This window comes from Microtus oregoni, unplaced genomic scaffold (genome assembly GCF_018167655.1).
Source record: "Microtus oregoni isolate MIOR12 unplaced genomic scaffold, Mior012 000024F_ref0000369, whole genome shotgun sequence".
Lineage (NCBI taxonomy): Eukaryota > Metazoa > Chordata > Mammalia > Rodentia > Cricetidae > Microtus > Microtus oregoni.
This window is the reverse complement of record NW_024543083.1, coordinates 648,397-667,080: the sequence shown is the minus strand read 5'-3', so window position 1 is coordinate 667,080 and position 18,684 is coordinate 648,397. Positions and strand designations below refer to the sequence as shown.

The 18,684-nt window shown below is 48.6% G+C and overlaps 1 protein-coding gene across 2 annotated transcripts in view; it reads left to right on the top strand.

Moving 5' to 3' along the window:
* Window positions 1-14,643: 14,643 nt before the first annotated feature.
* The window catches only part of Mfhas1 (malignant fibrous histiocytoma amplified sequence 1), an 80,432-nt gene continuing 76,391 nt past the window's right edge, over window positions 14,644-18,684 (top strand). For both annotated transcript variants that reach the window (XR_005976281.1, XM_041673598.1), the window contains exon 1: window positions 14,644-17,635. Coding sequence is in view for 1 of the 2 variants with exons in the window: in XM_041673598.1 (XP_041529532.1) it covers window positions 14,650-17,635 (2,986 nt within the window). In the remaining variant the exon portion in view is untranslated. The remainder of the gene's footprint in view (window positions 17,636-18,684) is intronic.

The following is an 18,684-nucleotide window of genomic DNA, read 5'->3' as shown; positions in this document are numbered from 1 at the left end:
ACTTACTGAGAGGCTTGCATCTTAGAAGTATGCTTTCTCTGACTCCTCCCGCATCTTTCCAGTCTACTCTTTGGTTTGTTTGAGACTAGGTTTGTCTATGTCTCCCTGACTGGCCTAGAACTTGCTGTGTAGACTAGGCTGTCCTTTGCCTCCTGAGTGCTAGGATGACAGACATTTGCCATCATGCCTACCTCTGGTCTACTTTAAAAAATAACGGACCAAGATCAGCATCAGAATATTATGCTGACAACACAAAATATAGTTATCTAATTCAGTGGTTCTCAACCTGTGGCTCACAATCCCTTTGAGGGTTGCATATAAAATAGCCTACATATCAGATTCACAGCAAAATTACAGTTATAAAACAGCAACAAAATGATTTTATCATTGGCGGAGTGAGCACAACACGAGGAACTGTACTAAAGGGTTGAATTTGAAGCATTGGGAAGGTCGACAACCACTAGTCCAATTATTTTTAAAATGTACTGTGTATGATGGGCGCCGGTGGCACACTCCTTTAATTCCAGTACTCAGGAGGCAGAGGCAGGCAGATTTCTTGGAGTTTGTAGCCATTCTGGTCTACAAAGTGAGTTCCAGGACAGCCAGAGCTGTTACAAAGAGAAACTCTGTCTCAAAAACCAAAACAAAACAAACAAAGAACCAAAAAGTATTAAATACAAAATTCAAATGTGATTAATTTCACACTATTGCAAAATTCCTTTCACTGACATATAAGTGGTCTATTTCAGTAATTTGGTTTTTTTTTTTTTTCTGGCTGCTGTGAGTGCAGATCCAGAAACCACTTTCACAGAAGGCCCTTGGAGTTGCAGAAGGAAACATAGCTTTTACGTCACCCTGGAGTCCAGCCAGCTGTACCCTCCTGACATTTTTACAAACCCCAAACATGGTATAGAATAAAATTCTCTAATCAGGTAAAAATGGCATTCAAAATGTGCAAGCGTGGAGCATCATGCAACGGTGATGTCAGATGGGATTTAAAGGTTGAGGAATTCCATGATCCTCGTCTCTTGGGTTTGTAAATGGAGAAGCCAATTAAAGCCCTGGATCTTTTCCCTCCAAATATGGTGTGTCATTCTGCTTTGTTTTTTCTGTCCATGTGTCCTCTGACGCGCACTGTTAGGCTTCAGGTTAAGAATCTGATGTCAGGAGATGTTCGCCAAAGGACACATGCTCACAGCTAGGTAGGATTGATGAACAGGAGACGAGAGCTGCACAGCATGCTTACCCACAATGCAGTGCACTCTCGCCACAGAAATGAGAATTATGAGAGGTAATCGGCACCATCTAACCCTCCTACCAAGTCTATGCATTTCAAGATATCGTCCTGGCCATGATAAGTACATGTAATTTTATGGTTAAGCTTTAAAAGAAAATCAATTGATTTTTAAACAGATGCAGATGTCATTTAACTCCTTCCTTTACCGCGGTTGGAACTGGGAGGCATGGCGTCTGGAGGATGGCGTGCTAGAGTAAGGTGGGGTGGAGAGTTCACCACAGGACAAAGTAATCGTTAATATCAGTTATGAAACTTCTCCTGTGTATTAGTGGGGTTATTTTTGTTGCCGTTTTTAAATTATTGGGGCCGACTCCAGGACCTCACACGTGTAAGACAAGAACTGTCCCATCTGCTCTCTGTTCCTTACCCTGGTTATGAAACTTCTTTTTTTTTATTTTTTTTTATTTTTTTATTTTTCGAGACAGGGTTTCTCCGTAGCTTTTGGTTCCTGTCCTGTAACTAGCTCTTGTAGACCAGGCTGGCCTCGAACTCACAGAGATCCGCCTGCCTCTGCCTCCCGAGTGCTGGGATTAAAGGCGTGCGCCACCACCGCCCGGCTTGAAACTTCTAACCAGATTTCACTTAACTTTGGTGGATTGATGAGAGAGGCCCCCTCCACCCAGATGTGCCCTGCCACTCCGCTTCAGACAGAGCCTCATATGCTCACATACAGGGTCCTTTGCTAACATGTGTCTAGTAACTTCGGCAAGCCTTTAAGCACTGTGTTCTGTTCAAACACCAGACACAGGTATGATGGAGTATGCTGTGGGCCCCTAGCCCCGAACCCAGGCCTCCCTACCTGCTGTGACACTGGACCACAATGCCTGCCCACTGCTCCAAGACACAGCTCAACAGAGCACCAAGGAGATGCTGGAGAGACCTGGAATCTCTTAAATAGCCTTGCTGAAGCAGACTTTTGGCCAAAGCGTCTGGCAGGATTAACATTAAGCAAAGGCAGTATTTGGAGGACTTCATCATCTGTTTCCTCTTTTTCTCCCCCCCCCCCCCCTTCCAGCTAAAGTTCTGGAAATGTTTTGTATTATAATCCTTAGCAACTGGATTCCTGACATTGTTGAAATGTATTTTACCCCCCCCCCCAATTTTATGAGTCCCAGCAATTAGCTTGGATAAACTGCACATGCTGGTGAAGGGCCATGTTAAGGCCAAGGAGGAAGGAAGCTTCGATTGATATTCCAGGAAGAGAGAGATTTCTCTGTGAACACATTTGCTCTCCAACAACTGCAAATACAGAAATGTATCATCACACGGAACAAGAGATTTTAGCAACTACCGAACACATATGTGTTACTGCACATATTTCTTAAAAATTAAAAAAAAATCGTATTTTATGTGCATGAGTGTTTAGCCTGCATGTATGTCTGTGCACCACATGCATGAAGTTCCTGCAGGAAGCTAGGAGAAGGCATCTGATATGCCCTAGAACTGGTGTGATACAGTTGTGAGCTGCCAACAGGGTGCTAAGAATTGAACCCAGGTGACCTGGAGAAGCAGTCACTGCCCTTAACCACTGAGCCATCTCTCCAGACTCATATGCGTTTCTTTTAGGACATAAATTATTCTGATGATGAAGACAGTGCCTAGTACAGAAATTATAAAGTACAGGAGGAAGGGAAGAAATAAAATTGACAGAATTCCAATAAGTAGAAATGAAAGTGGCATTTGATGCATGCATTTCCAGGCTTCTTTCTCTGACTACTCATATATAATATCATTGCCCATGTTCCCATTTTAGATAAAATATGGTCATGTGTTATATGGAAACTGCATCTTGATATTTTCAACACATGTTACAGGATAGATATTTTTAAAGTTATTGAATTTTCCTAGAAATCCTTTGTGTTTTTAATGTGATGCTGGGAACAAAACACAGGGCTTTATGCCTGCTAGGCTTGTGTTCTCTACTGGCGGATTCTACAGAGGAGCCCTCTGCAAAACAGCTCTATCACGGTTGTACGCTGATGTTTATTTCCCCCTTCCTCTGCTGTTAGCAGTTGGGGTGTCTTCATTTTTCTCCAACGAATGCTGTTGTGCATAGGTCCTTGGATACATCTCTCTTTTTAAGATTCTTTTCAGTTTTTGCCATCTATTACTAATATTTTCTATGTGGCTATGTTAACTTGTACTCCCATGTACAATATATGAATGTGCCCCCCTTGCCTATTCTCTTATGAACACATTGGGTGCTTGAAAATTGATGGCAATTTTAGTAGACTGAATATGGCTTCTGCTAGGGTTTGATATGTTCCCAATAGGATTCTGTGACAAGAGCTATCCTGTAATGAATTTGAGTTTCATTGTGGCCATAATAAGGCTTGATGGATCTTTAGGAGCTTGATCTCATGTGAGGTCACCATCATTATCATATATGTATCAGTGTTTTGTCTGTATATATGTTGGTGTACCATGTGTGCAGTGCCTGCTAGTGTTAGAAGAGCATGTCAGATCCCCTAAAACTGGAGCTGTCATGTGGTTTTTAGTGGCAACTCTAATGAAGATTTATAATGACAAAGAGCAAGCTGAGCAATAAAATACAAAATGGAAATTTTGAGAAGAAAAGAGCATCAGGTTGTGGAATAGAGCTATTTTCTGTGTTCAAGGAGACAAAGAGATTAAGAAATCAAATATAGGGAGTGGTGACCTCAGAGCAAGATCCCACCCAGCTAAGTTTCCAACATGTGGAAAGGTGATAAAGGGAAGTTTAGAGCCAGTTGTGGTGGGGCACACCAGAACTTTTAAGGCAGAGGCTGACAGATCTCTGAGTTTGAGGCCAGTTTGGTCTACAGAGCAGATTTTAGGACAGCCAAGCTTAGGCAGTGAAGGACAGAAAGCTGGTGAAGATGTGATTGAATAAGGGGCCATGTTCCAGCCCCAGTAAGCAGCAGAAGTTGGCAGCTTCGGCCACATGGTTCTGGCTTTAGGGTTAAGGATGGAAGAAATAGGTTATGGAATTTGCTTCCCTACCTAAATAAGGCTGCGGAGGCCAAACATGTGTCAAGGGTGTCCCTGAATGAAGACCTATTAGGCCATTACGTGAAGCTGTGAAGTTGAAGCCTAGATTGCCTTGGAGAACTCAACATGTTAAAGATGCCAGAGCTGGGATACCTGCCAAGGAGAGCTGCTAACAGGGAGTGGAACCAGTCCAAGAGAAAGACGTATGTTTCAGTCAACAGACTTGAACAAAGTTGGAACTCTGAAGAGCATTTTGACATCAGACATGGAACTGTAGAGTTTGGAGTTTGCCCAGTTTTCAGTCTTACTTTGGTTCAGTATTTCCTCGTTATGTTCCCCTCCCTGTGTTTTGGAATGGCAATGTATATACTGTGCTACTATATGTTGGAGGTATGTGGCTTGCTTTCTTCTTTTGATTTTTACAGGGGGATTGCAGTTAAAATATTACCGTGCATCTCAGAAGAATCTTTGGACTTTGAAACAAGTTTGAAACTGTAAACTATGGGGACTTCTGAAATCAGACTGAATAATTTTTTTCATTGATAAGTCTATAAGCCTTTGAGGGTCAGGGAGTGGAATGTGGTGGTTTGAAAAAAAAATGGCCGCCAAAGGGAGTGGCACCATTAGGAGGTGTGGCCTTGTTGGAGAAAGTATGTCATCGTGGGGGTGAACTTTGATGTCTCCTTTTGCTCACGCTTGCCTCAGTGTGACTGCCAGTTAACATCCTGTTGCCTGCAAGATGTAGCCCTCTCAGCTCCAGCACCATGTCTGCCTGCAAGCCACCATGCCCCTTGCCATGATGATAATGGACTGAACCTCTGAAAACTGTAAGCCATCCACCCTCGATTCAACGTTTTCTTTATAAGAGTTGCCACGGTCACAGTTCTATCAGCTCTGCTTCTCTAGAGAATCTTGACAAATACAAGTGTGTACTACCCTACAAGAGGCCAGAGTTACAGTCCCAGTACCCACTTCAGCTATGTCACAAGCCACCCGTAGCTTTTAGTAGGTGATCAGATGCTCTCTTCTAGCCTCTGCAGGTACCTTCAGCCATGTGTGCACTCACCAACACACACGCACGCACACACACACACGCATGCACTCACACAATTAAAATAAGTCTGCTTTTTCTTTTCTTTTTTTTTCCTTTTGGTTTTTCAAGACAGGGTTTCTCTGTGTAACAGTCCTGGCTGTCCTGGAACTCACTCTATAGGCCAGGCTGGCCTTGAATCTACTGAGATCCACCTGCCTCTGCCTCCCAAGTGCTGGGATTAAAGGCATGCGCCATCACCAGCCAGCTAAAATAAGTCTTAAAAATTAGAATAGCAAGGTTCAAAAAGGAGGGCTTACTATTACAAATGTGAGATCCATTTATAAGTTAGGTATGTTACTCTTTTTTGGGATATGTTTGGAAAAACTGTACCTGTTGAAGTAACATCTTAAAGCATCCATCTGACTCACTGTCAGCAAATCTCATACAATTTCAGACATGTCACTAAATCCGTAAGAGAGCTGTGTAGGGTTCTTGTGCCATGCACATACCACTCTCGGAGTAAGTGGAAGCTAAAGCCAGACTGGCTTCTCTGGCTGGAGAAGCAATGTGAGGTCCGCCGAGAGTCATGCTCACCATGGGGACAGAGGGGCGCCTGTATAAAGCCTGCTGTGAGAATTCCCCATCCCACTTTTAGCCCCTGGCACAAAGCAGGCTCAGCACTTCTCCTGCACTATTTCCATCCCCCCTCCTCCACATACTTCACCGAAAAGTGCCAAGTGAACGATAGCCAGCCTTGTTTGCCACAACTACTCCACGAGTGTTCTCCGTTCATTCTTTTATGGGCCAATTTGCCTTCCTTTTCTCACGAAGAGGATACCCGTGGCAGGCCTGGGACTGGAACTGGTGGGTAGCCAGTAAATGTGGTGGTGATGAGGAGATACCCTTACACAGCCCCAGAGAAAGTTCTGGAATTTCAGGTGACAATGTGATAAATCCTCTGGCCTCCAGGAAAATCAGCTAGCCCCTGCCAAATATCCTTAGCTGAAGGTACTGTCAACAGACGCCAAAAGTACATCGTTGTTTATTTTCTCCGTGGGGAGCCTCTGTGTTCCCTCTTGACCAGAAAACAAAAAGAAAGCCGATGTTCAGTCTAATGCTGCCCATTCCAAGATAAATTTGTTTTCTGTATACCCAGGGAAAGAACAAACAGTAGACATATTGGCGCAATTTGCCTTTGCCCTCTGGAGAAGCTGGCATCTCGAACGCATTGTTTATGCTCCCTGTTTACAGACAGGTGATGAGGCTCAGGCTACTTCCCCGGTGCCGATGGGAACTGGCTCGCATTTAAACCAGATGGCACGTCCAAGGCAGATTGATTACGTTTGGAGAGAAGAAAGGGTGAGATTTAAAACACACACACACACACACACACACACACACACACACACACACACACAAAGATGTCTGATCTTTGCTTTAATCTTGGCTTGATCAGTTAGTGCTTGAAAAATATCCTTAGCAAAATATGGAACAGGAACTGCCTTTTAATTGAGATGCATGTTCTACAGACACTCGTCTGTGTAAAACAAATCAAATAACAGCTAGCAGAGACCGCATATTCTTTTCTTCCCATAATGGTACCGAATGCCAAGCTCTGACCTGGGGCTTGGGGAAACTTTTGGTTTAAGGGATTTCTGCCTGCCCAGAGTGATGTTCTTCTAAGTTATCTGTAAGAGCCCAGTACAATGGCCCCTGGAACCAATGCTAGCTCTCCTCTGCCCCTAGTCTTACGACTCATTGACTTCAAACAGAGCAACAGCTCTCAGGGACTCAGATTGGTCACATCCATCTTCCCAAACCCTCAACCAAAGGGACCAGCTATGTGAGTGTTGCACTCCATCCTCCTTTGAGCCTTGATTCTTCCGTTTCATTCTTTGCTTTCATTTCTGGGGTAATATGAAGAGCTACTACTCAGAGAGGTTGTGAGAATTAGATAAAATATAGCGTGAAAAGCACATAGCACCATGCCTTGCAGACATTTAAATGTGTGTGTATGTGTATACAATTGCATTCACATACCCATATAGGGCAAGAATGGTAGAAAAACATTAATGGTTTGAGGACATTGAAATTCTTAATATACCTCAGCTCCTATAACTGGCAGTTACTCTGGGATGTTGCAGTTATTGGGGCTCGATGACGTGATTCAACCAACTTTGCCTTCATTTGTAGCTATGAAATGAGGACCACAGTGTTGGTGGAGACTGCTCGTTTGTTCCCGGATGCTCATACCCTAAACTATACTAATTACAACACTGTTTCTCCAGTAGTTCAGGCTTATTCCTGGCTAACTCTTACATCATAAATCAACTCATTTCTATTAATCAGTAATCACCATGAGGCTATGGCCTACTGGGAAGGTTCTATCTGGTGGCTGGTGTCTTTCTTCTCTGGCAGCCACATGGTGTCTCCTTGACTCTGCCCACTCTCTCTCTCTATTTTTTCCAGCCTGGCTATATTCTGTTAAGCCATTGGCTGAAGCAGCTTCTTTAATAGCCAATGGTATTTACAGCATACAGAGGGGAATTCCACACCACCACAGTGGACATTTCTACTCAAGCTGTCTGTCGTACCTTGAAGACTCCTGGCTTCACCAGGGACAGCGGGCCAGGGCCCCATGCTTCTCCTCTCTTGTGATTTTAGACATAGCCAGCATTTTGTAACACTGCTCCTTCCTATCTGGCTTAAGATAGCACAGATACAATCACCTCCATGATTTTGAATAGACCATCTCCTTTTAAATCTGGCTTTACAGAAATGGAGGCCATCCAAGGGAGAAGGAACAGGTAAAGGGCCATCATTCTAAAAGGTCCTACGCTTGCTCCAAAGAGACACAGTAGTCAACCTTTCAGACTCTGAGGGAGAGTTATGATATGGGAGATCCTTCTTTGTTGCTTTTATTGATTGATGAATAAAGCTGCTTCAGCCAATGACAGCAGAGTATATCCAGGCGGGAAATTTGAGCACACAGAGAGAAAGAAGACCGAGTCAGGAAGATGCCATGTAGCTACTGAAGAAGGACATCACAACCTCATGGTGATACACAAATGAATAGAAATGGGTTAATTTAAGTTGTAAGAGCTAGCTAGAAATACACCTAAGCCACCAGCCAAACAGTGTTGTAATTAATATAGTTCCTGTGTGATTGTTTGGGTCTGGGTGGCTGGGAAACAAACGTGCAACCTCTGTTTAAGGAGCTCAAGTTCACCTTCCTGTGAAGTGTAGTAACCCAGCCCTGATTGACATTAGCTCTTCTGGGTCCATTGATTACTGAATTTCCTTAAAGACCAGACAGGTCCTTCCTATACTCTAACATTAGTCAGAACCAGAGCTAGTCACAACCTCTGGCCACGAGGATTTTTACTTTGAAGCTCCAAAGCTGCCGGGTGAATGAAATCAGCACTATTTTGAGAGCCTAACGCCGCTGGATGAAGAGAAGGAGCTGAGTTTCTGGGACACAGTGTTTTCTGGAACTCTGAAAGCATAAAAGAAGAGCAAAAGGGACAAAAAAGCTCCCTTTAAAGAGCCAGTAGGTGAAGAAGCGGTACTCAGTTCCCAGGGCTGCCTGGTTCTGAGCCCAGACTGTCTCTCATTGTGGGAACCCCATAGCATTGTGTGAACTGGAACATTAGGTCACTGCAACAAAAAGGTGAATTGCTACTGACAAAATTAAAATTCCATGGCAGAGTATGCTTAATGGATCTTTAGAATCATGCCTCTTAATCCAGATAAAATAATGTAAACAGAAAAAGGTCAGGTGGCAAGTTCTCTCCTAAAAAAAACTGTCATTAAATCAGGGAATCCCGGTCAGTTGTACCTGTATTTTCAGTCCTTCGGTAGCATGTACCCCAATTGCAAACTTAATCCCTGGGAGGAAATAATTAATGCTGATAGGGTTCTTTTCTTCTTTCTTTTAAAGAAACCCAAACTGTAATACAACACCAAACACCCTACAGACCAAGGAAGAAGCCAGTGTCCAAAGGAAGTTTCCCATGTCAACAATGGGTCTTCGCAGGAAAGGACAGGGTGACGTGACCTTTGAGAGAAAGAGCAAGCCTGATGACATGCTGGAGATGGGGCTAGTGGAGAGGACCAAGTCGACAAGGATGGCAATGAGACTACAGTCTGGGTGTGAGTCCCACCAAGAGGGAAATCTGTCAAGACGGAGGAGAGTTAACTATGCTGAAGATGGACCAAAGCTCAAAGATGAGAACGCTCAACTGGAGTTTGTGAGTGGTCTTAGTTAGGGATAAAAAACATGCTACGTAAATGGAGACCTTTGCCTGGGATACCCAGGATGTTCCTGGCACCTTAGGCACATTTAGACAGCCTAGCTCAAGACATTGCCTTACACACACACACACACACACACACACACACTTACCAACATTGCCTTACACACACACACACACACACACACACACACTCCACCCTTGAGAAAACTGGATGCTCCAAACTCTAGGCCAAGGCTCCATGCACGGGATGTCATTGTACTCACAGGGCAGTTGCTCCAGGGCTAACAGTGTCAGAGGCAGAGAGACAGTTAAATAAAAAGGCCTATACTTGGAAGGTTTTAGACCATTCATGAATTGGATCCATGATGTCAAACATCCAAGGCAAGAGAACTTCTGAGTCTTCCTTTGTCAAGCAGACGTTTGCGTTAGGAAAAGGGAGCAAGAAGAGGTTTGCCATTGCAGGATGTGGAGGTAGCTCTATAGGTCCATATCCATGTGCTACTCCATGCTAGCAGATGTGGCTCCTTCTTGCCCTAACCTGGGCTCCATCCACCAGTGGGCACACATGGTGTGAGCACACAGCTGGTGATGCTCCATGTACACACATCCCCATAGGCCTCAGGGTGAGCTCATGGTGGATCTCTTTAGAAGGAGCACAAAGCACTGCCTCGTCTAATGTGTGCTAGTCAGCTTTCAGTTATTATCACTGATTGCTGCTATGATCAACTTACAAAAGGCGAAACTTTATTCTGGTTCATTCTAAGAACGGTGGGCACTGCTGGATTTTGTGCTCACTTCAGGACAGGACATCAGAGAGGGGAGCACGTGGCAGGAGGGTGCTTGCTTCATGGAACCTGGAGAGAGAGAGAGAGAGAGATTGAGAGGGATTTTCTTTGAGGGCACAGTCCTAAGGACCCAGCTTCCTCTAATAAGGTGTCATTTCAAAATGTTTCGGCCACCCCTCAATAGTGCCAGGCTAGAAACTAAACCGTTAGTATGGGGGCCTTTGGGGACATCCAAGACCCAAACTACAGCACCCCCATTTATGTTGGAGGCTGTCAACACCTGACATTTAAGTTCTTTCATACCTAAAATGTTCTAGAAGCTTGGCACATCAGAAAATTAACCACTCGGAATTGGAGCATGGACTCAGTAGACCAGGGTGGGTGTCCATGCAGAGGTTATATATAACAGAGTTCCCCCTCCCTTCATCCCTCAGTCCCTCTCTTTTCCTTTCCTCCCTCTCTGCTTTCCTTCTGTTATCTAAAATATTCTTTCTCTGGATTTACCATTTTAGTTTTCAGTAGACTGGCTTTCAAAGAATTCCATTCTCTTCTTTATTTGAAACACCTTTGTAGCCAAAATTGGCTTCACACTTTGAATCGTCTTGGCCCTTAGGCTTCTGGAGCGACAGGCTTGCACTACCGCACATAGCTTCAGGGAACTCAGGAACAGACTTCTCCCAAACTTCCTCAGTATTGACTTTGCTCCAGGAAGATACTTTGTCTCACATGCCTGACAGACACTCTGGGCTCCTACTCTCATAGTGGTGGGGCGGGGTTAGGGGCGGTGGGGGAGCCTTTTTAGCCAAGGGGATCTTGAAACACTTTGCAAGCAGAGAACAGTTCCTTGCAGGCAGACTCACTCAGCTCATTTATACCAGGCTTGGGAGGGGCACAAAGGCTGACTGGCTAGATCCCCACTCAGTTCCCTCTATGAGCTAAACAGATTATCTAATGACTAAGGGAGAAGAGTTTTCTGAAGATACTTCTATTGGAAGGGTACTATTTTTTTTTTTTTTTTTGGTTTTTCGAGACAGGGTTTCTCTGTGGTTTTTGGATCCTGTCCTGGAACTAGCTCTGTAGACCAGGCTGGTCTCGAACTCACAGAGATCCGCCTGCCTCTGCCTCCCGAGTGCTGGGATTAAAGGCGTGCGCCACCACCGCCCGGCTATTTTTTTTATTGAAAGAAAAAAAAACAGAAATTCCCACCTCCTCCTAGCCTCCCATTTCCCTCCCCCTCCTCCCCCCACTCCTCTCCTCCTCCCTCTCCAGTCCAAAGAGCAGTCAGGGTTCCCTGCCCTGTGGAAAGTCCAAGGTCCGTCCCCCCCCCTCCATCCAGGTCTAGGAAGGTGAACATCCATACTGGCTAGGCTCCCACAAAGCCAGAACATGAAGTAGGATCAAAACCTAGTGCCATTGTCTTTGGCTTCTCATCAGCCCTCATTGTCCTCCATGTTCAAAGAGTCCGGTTTTATCCCATGCTTTTTCAGTCACAGTCCAGCGGGCCTTGGTGAGCTCCCAATAGATCAGCCCCACTGTCTCAGTGGGTGGGTGCATGCCTCGTGGTCCTGACTTCCTTGCTCATGTTCTCCCTCCTTCTGCTCTTCATTGGGACCTTGGGAGCTCAGTCCGATGCTCCAGTGTGGGTCTCTGTCTCTATCTCCATCCATCGCCAGATGAAGGGTCTATGGTGATATGCAAGATATTCATCAGTATGGCTATAGGATAGGGTCATTTCAGGTTCCCTATCCTCAGCTGCCCAAGAAAAGTAAGAAGGGGAGAATGGGGGGAACTTGGGGAAACGGGATGATTGGGAGAAAGGAAGGTTGGATAGAGGAGCAGGGAATCACATAACTTAATTAAGGGAGCCATCTTAGGGTTGACAAGAGACTTGAACCTAGAGGGGCTCCCAGGTGCCCAGGGCGATGTCTCCAGTTAGCTCCTTGGGAAGGGTACTATTTTTTTTTTTATCACAGCTGTTTAGTAAGGGCTTTCTAGATGCAATCTAAAGCACTTTAGGACCAAGGTGGAGCTATTCAAGATGCAGTAGGGCACCGAGGTCTTGCCTGGGTTTCCTCCTCAGGCAGAACTTCAGCTTATTCCATTTGTTAAAAGTGGAAGATTCAGCTGACACTCAAGAACAGTGTAGGCCAGGGTATGCTCAACCACCCCACCCTTGGAGTCAGCAAACCTCCCAATATTTACTGACGGATTAGAGATTGCTTAATGTCTTCGAAGCCCTTCCTACCTCCGTGAAAAACCAAGGAGTCAGCCTCCATGATTTAGAACACACACACACACACACACACACACACCACCTCCAAGAGAATACTGGAGTCCTTGAGTGTTTAATTTCTCAGGAAGTCCTTCAGGGTGAATGCAAATAAATATGGACAGCTAAATTACTGATTTTGCCTGAGGTATCCAAGACTAACCCTGGGAGCGTTCTTACTACAGGATGCTCCCCGAGGACTTGTAGTCATCAGTGGGGTTTCTCTCTTTGAAGAAACAAATGCACTGAACATGGATGGCCCTTGAATGTCTACAAGTGTGCAGTAAAGCTAGAGTATGGTAAGCAGTGAATTTAATCAGTTTAATTTGAATCCCAGAGGGTGAGAACTATTTGATTACTTAAAAACTCCCTTGTATTTATTCGTCGAGAATTTTATACATGGATACAATGAGTATTAATCATAGCTAGTTTTCCCATTCAACTCCCTCTACCCGCCACCCCCCCCCCCCCCCATTTCCCTCCTAACTTCATGTTTTTCCTTTCTTCTCTCGCTCTTCCTCTCTTTGCGTTCTTGCTTTCTGGAATCTTTATTGACTCTAAATAGCTGCCCTTATTTCAAGGTGTGGGGCCAACTGCTAGAGCCTTAGTGGCTTATCAGTGTCTGCGTCCTCAGTGAAAGTGACTGTCCATTTCAACCAGCCATTAATCGCCAATGGTTCCTTAGATAAGCCAACTGTGAGCAGGGTTTCAAGGCTTCGATAAATTCGGAGGAGATTTTTTTTAGTATGGATATGCTATTAGACCAACTCCTTTCAATGGGAATAAACCCAAGCTGAACACAATCATTCTCTTGACTCTCCAGAGCAACAAGAATGTCGGATTTAAGATGTAGCATGTTTCATGAGGTTGTGACGCTAAATGGGATAGCCCCGATAAGACACTACAGAGGTGCTGGCTCAAACGAGGGGAGCTGGAAACTAGGCTTTAGTTGACTTAGTACACATGAGCCCCAATAACTACTTATCAAATGGATTAGAGGTTGTCTACTCTCACCTATCTGCCTTTGGTTTAACCACAGTCTCGTTCTAAGCTCCTTTGACACAGGGTCCTTGCATTCTGCCTGTTCCGCAATGGTGTGGATGAAGGGTGCAGGGAAGGGAAAGTGAGTAAGAATGAGTAAGGAAGCCGGCTAACTCCTACGCTTTAGGAATGAATAAGAAATCCTTAGAGACCCACAGCCAACAAAGAAACCGATGCAGTGGAACCCAACCCAGAGACCCCAGAGTCCCACACAGCCTTGAGGGTCGCGTACGGTGAGCCTCACAGAGGGACAAGGTCCACACCACTAACCCCATCAAGCCCGGCGCCCCCAAGCCTCTCAGTCTGCGCTCCCTTTGCAACTCCCGCCCCCGGGGCGGTGCCGGGAACCAGCAGCGCCTCCGTCGGTCACGTGGGGGCCGCTCCACCGGGCGGCGCTGTAGCTTTCCAATCGCGCCCTCCCAGCGCCGGGGACGCGGCGCTCGCGCTCCCGCCCGAGCCACGGGGAAACGGAGACAAGGAGACGCCGCTGCCCCCGGCGCGCCCCGGCCCTGCGCCCGCAGCATGCCGGCAGCGGAGCCGAGCGCTGCCCTCCTCCTGCTGCTAGCGGAGGCGACGCCGCCGGCCTCCGGACCGCCGCTGCGAGGGTAGCGGGGCTGGAGTCGGCTACCCAGACACAGCGAAGCGGCCGGAGCTGGAAGAGGAGCAGGCATCCTCCGCGGCGCGGCGGGCGGGCGGCGGCCCTGCTGTCCGGCGCGCCCATGGCCCGGGAGCACGGAGAATGCGAGCCGCGCTACGCGGCCGCAGCCCAGCTCCGAGCCGCTTGCCCGGAGCCCCCCAGAGCTGCCAGCGTCGCCGCCGCCCCCCAGCTGCGGGCACCCGATTGCTGGCTGCACTAGGACCCACGGCCGCCGGCCGCGCAGGGGTGGTGGCTCGGGAGCAGCGGGAGCGCGAGGGCCCGGGGGCCGGCTGGGGTGCAGCGCGGCATGCAGCTGCGGGCTCCGGTGCCGGCGTGAGGGTTGTCGGCGCGGGGCCCCGCCATGGCTGGCAAGGACAGTGGCAACCTGAAGACGGTGAGACTGTGGCGGGACGCCGCCCTGCGCGCCAGGAAGCTGCGGAGCAACCTGCGCCAGCTCACGCTCAGCTGCCCGGGGGCCGGAGGCGACGCACTCGACTCCCCAGACGCCCCCCAGCTGGTGCTGCCGGCCAACATCGGGGACATTGAGGTGCTGAACCTGGGGAACAACGGCCTGGAGGATGTGCCTGAAGGTCTGGGGTCAGCTCTGGGCAGCCTTCGCGTCTTGGTGTTGCGCAGGAACCGCTTTGCCCGGCTGCCCCCTGCGGTGGCGGAGCTAGGCCATCACCTTACGGAGCTGGACGTGAGCCACAACCGGCTGACAGTCCTGGGTGCCGAGGTGGTGAGCGCCCTAAGGGAGCTGCGCAAGCTCAACTTGAGCCACAACCAGCTGCCAGCTCTGCCTGCCCAGCTGGGTGCCCTCGCCAACCTGGAGGAGCTGGATGTCAGCTTCAACCGGCTAGCACATCTGCCAGATTCCTTCTCCTGCCTCAACCACCTGCGCACCCTCGACGTGGACCATAACCAACTCACCGCCTTTCCCAGGCAGCTGTTGCAGCTGACTGCCCTGGAGGAGCTGGACGTATCCAGTAACCGGCTGCGAGGCCTACCTGAGGATATCAGTGCTCTGCGTGCCCTCAAGATTCTCTGGCTTAGTGGGGCCGAGCTTGGCACCCTGCCCAGCGGCTTCTGCGAGCTGGCCAGTTTAGAAAGCCTCATGTTAGACAACAACGGGCTGCAGGCTCTGCCCCCCGAATTCAGCCGCCTGCAAAGACTCAAGATGCTCAACCTCTCTTCCAATCTCTTTGAGGACTTTCCTGCTGCGCTGCTGCCCCTGGCTGGTCTGGAGGAGCTCTATCTTAGTCGCAACCAGCTCACCTCAGTGCCATCCCTTATCGCCGGGCTGGGCCGGCTTCTCACCCTGTGGCTGGATAATAACCGCATCCGCTACTTGCCAGACTCCATTGTGGAGCTGACCGGCTTGGAGGAGCTGGTGCTTCAGGGCAACCAGATCGCTGTTCTGCCCGACAACTTTGGCCAGCTCTCCCGGGTAGGCTTGTGGAAAATCAAGGACAACCCATTGATTCAACCCCCTTACGAAGTCTGCATGAAGGGGATCCCTTACATCGCAGCCTACCAGAAGGAATTGGCTCATTCCCAGCCAGCTGTGCAGCCCCGCCTCAAGCTGCTCCTAATGGGCCATAAGGCTGCAGGGAAGACCCTGCTCCGCCACTGCCTCACCGAGGACAAAGTGGAGGGAGATCAAGGAGGAGGGGACAAGGAGAAGAGCTACCTACTCTTCCCTCCCCTTGGGAGCAAGGGCATCGAGGTGACCAGCTGGACTGCGGATGCTTCCCGGGGCCTGCGGTTCATTGTGTATGACTTAGCCGGTGATGAAAGCTATGAGGTGATACAGCCCTTCTTCCTCTCCCCAGGAGCCCTGTATGTGCTGGTGGTCAACTTGGCCACCTATGAACCTCGCTGCTTTCCTACTGCTGTGGGCACCTTCTTGCATCGGGTGGGGGCCCGGGTGCCTCACGCTGTGGTGTGCATTGTGGGCACCCACGCGGACCTGTGTGGGGAGCGGGAGCTTGAGGAAAAGTGTCTGGACATTCACCGCCAGATCGCTCTGCAGGAGAAGCACGATGCAGAGGGCCTAAGCCATCTAGCCAAGGTGGTGGACGAGGCCCTGGCTCGGGATTTCGAGCTGCGCTCTGCCAGCCCCCATGCAGCCTACTACGGTGTTTCAGACAAGAACCTTCGAAGGCGCAAGGCCCATTTTCAGTACCTGCTTAACCACCGGCTGCAGATCCTCTCCCCCGTGTTGCCTGTTAGCTGCAGGGACCCCCACCAATTGCAACGCCTTCGCGACAAGCTGCTCTCTGTCGCTGAGCACCGAGAGATCTTCCCCAACTTACACAGAGTCCTGCCTCGATCCTGGCAGGTGCTCGAGGAGCTGCACTTCCAGCCACCTCAGGCACAGCGACTGTGGCTAAGCTGGTGGGACTCGGCCCGCCTGGGTCTGCAAGCAGGTCTGACAGAGGACCGGCTGCAGAGTGCCCTTTCCTACCTGCACGAGAGCGGCAAGCTACTCTATTTCGAGGATAGTCCGGCCCTCAAGGAGCATGTCTTCCACAACCTCACCCGCCTCATAGACATCCTCAATGTCTTTTTCCAGAGGGATGCTTCTTTGCTGCTGCATAAACTGCTCCTAGGGACCAGTGGAGAGGGCGAGGGGGAGGGGGAGAGTTTCCCCACCATGGCAGTGCCCACCTCGGGTCAGGACCCACTCCGGGCCACCCAGCTTCATCATTATGTGGAAGGCTTTCTGCTGCATGGGCTCCTGCCAGCCCATGTCATCCGGTTGCTGCTTAAGCCTCATGTCCAGGCCCAGCAGGACTTGCAGCTCCTCCTGGAGCTGTTGGAGAAGATGGGACTATGTTACTGCCTCAATAAACCCAAAGGCAAGCCTTTGAACGGCTCCACAGCTTGGTACAAGTTCCCATGCTACGTGCAGAACGAGGTGCCCCACGCAGAGGCCTGGATCAATGGGACCAACCTAGCTGGGCAGTCTTTTGTGGCCGAACAGTTGCAGATCGAATATAGTTTCCCCTTTACCTTTCCACCTGGATTGTTTGCACGCTACAGTGTCCAGATCAACAGCCATGTGGTGCACAGGTCGGATGGGAAGTTTCAGATCTTTGCATATCGAGGGAAAGTCCCTGTGGTGGTGAGCTACAGACCCGCCAAGGGGGTCCTACAGCCGGACACCCTGTCCATTGCTAGCCACGCATCATTACCAAATATATGGACCGCATGGCAAGCCATCACCCCTCTGGTAGAGGAACTGAATGTCCTACTTCAGGAATGGCCTGGACTGCACTACACTGTGCACATCCTCTGTTCTAAGTGCCTTAAGAGAGGGTCCCCTAATCCACACGCTTTCCCAGGTAGGTGGAGGGGGTGTTGGGGTTCACTGGTGGTTCGCGTTACATTGCGGGTTTGGAGACATTTGTTTCTCGTGTGTGGGGGTGCTTCTGTTGCCTCCTAGGCTCTCCCAGGTGGATCCAGAGTGGTTATGACAATCGCCAAAGCAACATGAAACGCAACGGCAAGAGTCATTTTCTTCTAACAGGGAGACGCATACCGCCCAACTTAAAACATCTCCAAAGTCTCTTTTATTATTCTTTGAAAGTCAGCCACAGTTTGTAGCGGGAAATCCCAGGTGACTGGCACAGAAGCTGGGATGAGGGTGGCATTAGCCCTGTGCTGAGCCTGGGTTCTCACAGCCATTAGACACATGCTGTTGCAGGGAGGAGCCTGAGTCTGTGTCGGTGGTCATAGTCTTTTGTTTAAAGTCCCAATGTAACCTAGCAAGTCAGAGTGAGGGCATGCGTTTCTTGAGACATCCGAAGAATGTTCTGTAACCGTGGTGATTGATGGCTGTGTCGTCTAGATGGCTTGCCTCTAGAGAGTACAGACTTGACCAGCTCAGGACAGAGCGGGCTCACTCTGAGGGGGATTTCCTCCACTATTTCCTGGTGATATTTGAGTTTCATTGACATTGTCAGATATGTTCCTCTGGTGAATGGGACTTTCCAATGGTGGTTCATAAGTAATGAAAGGGAAAACGAGAAAACCCATGGGTCTCCTAGGGGGTGTTTCCCAAGTCATTTTTTTTTTTGTTTCTGTCTTTTGTCTTTTTCTTTTGTAAGCAGTTATAGGCAAGTGAGCAAATTTGAGGACTGCTTGTTTGAGATTTAAAAGAAAAAAAAAATCCTCATTTTTGAAAGTGCAGCTTTAAAGGTGCAGCAGCACTGAGCAGAGGGTATGGATTGTGTCCACCTGCTCCTCCCTCACATATGCATAGCCTCCTGGTCCTCATTCATCATCCTCTGCGCAGGAGCAGTCCAGTCCTCCATCCCTCCACCCACTGGAACGAATCCTCGTCTGGGTATTTATTCCTGTGGGTTTGGGCAAATCTGTCATGAATGACACA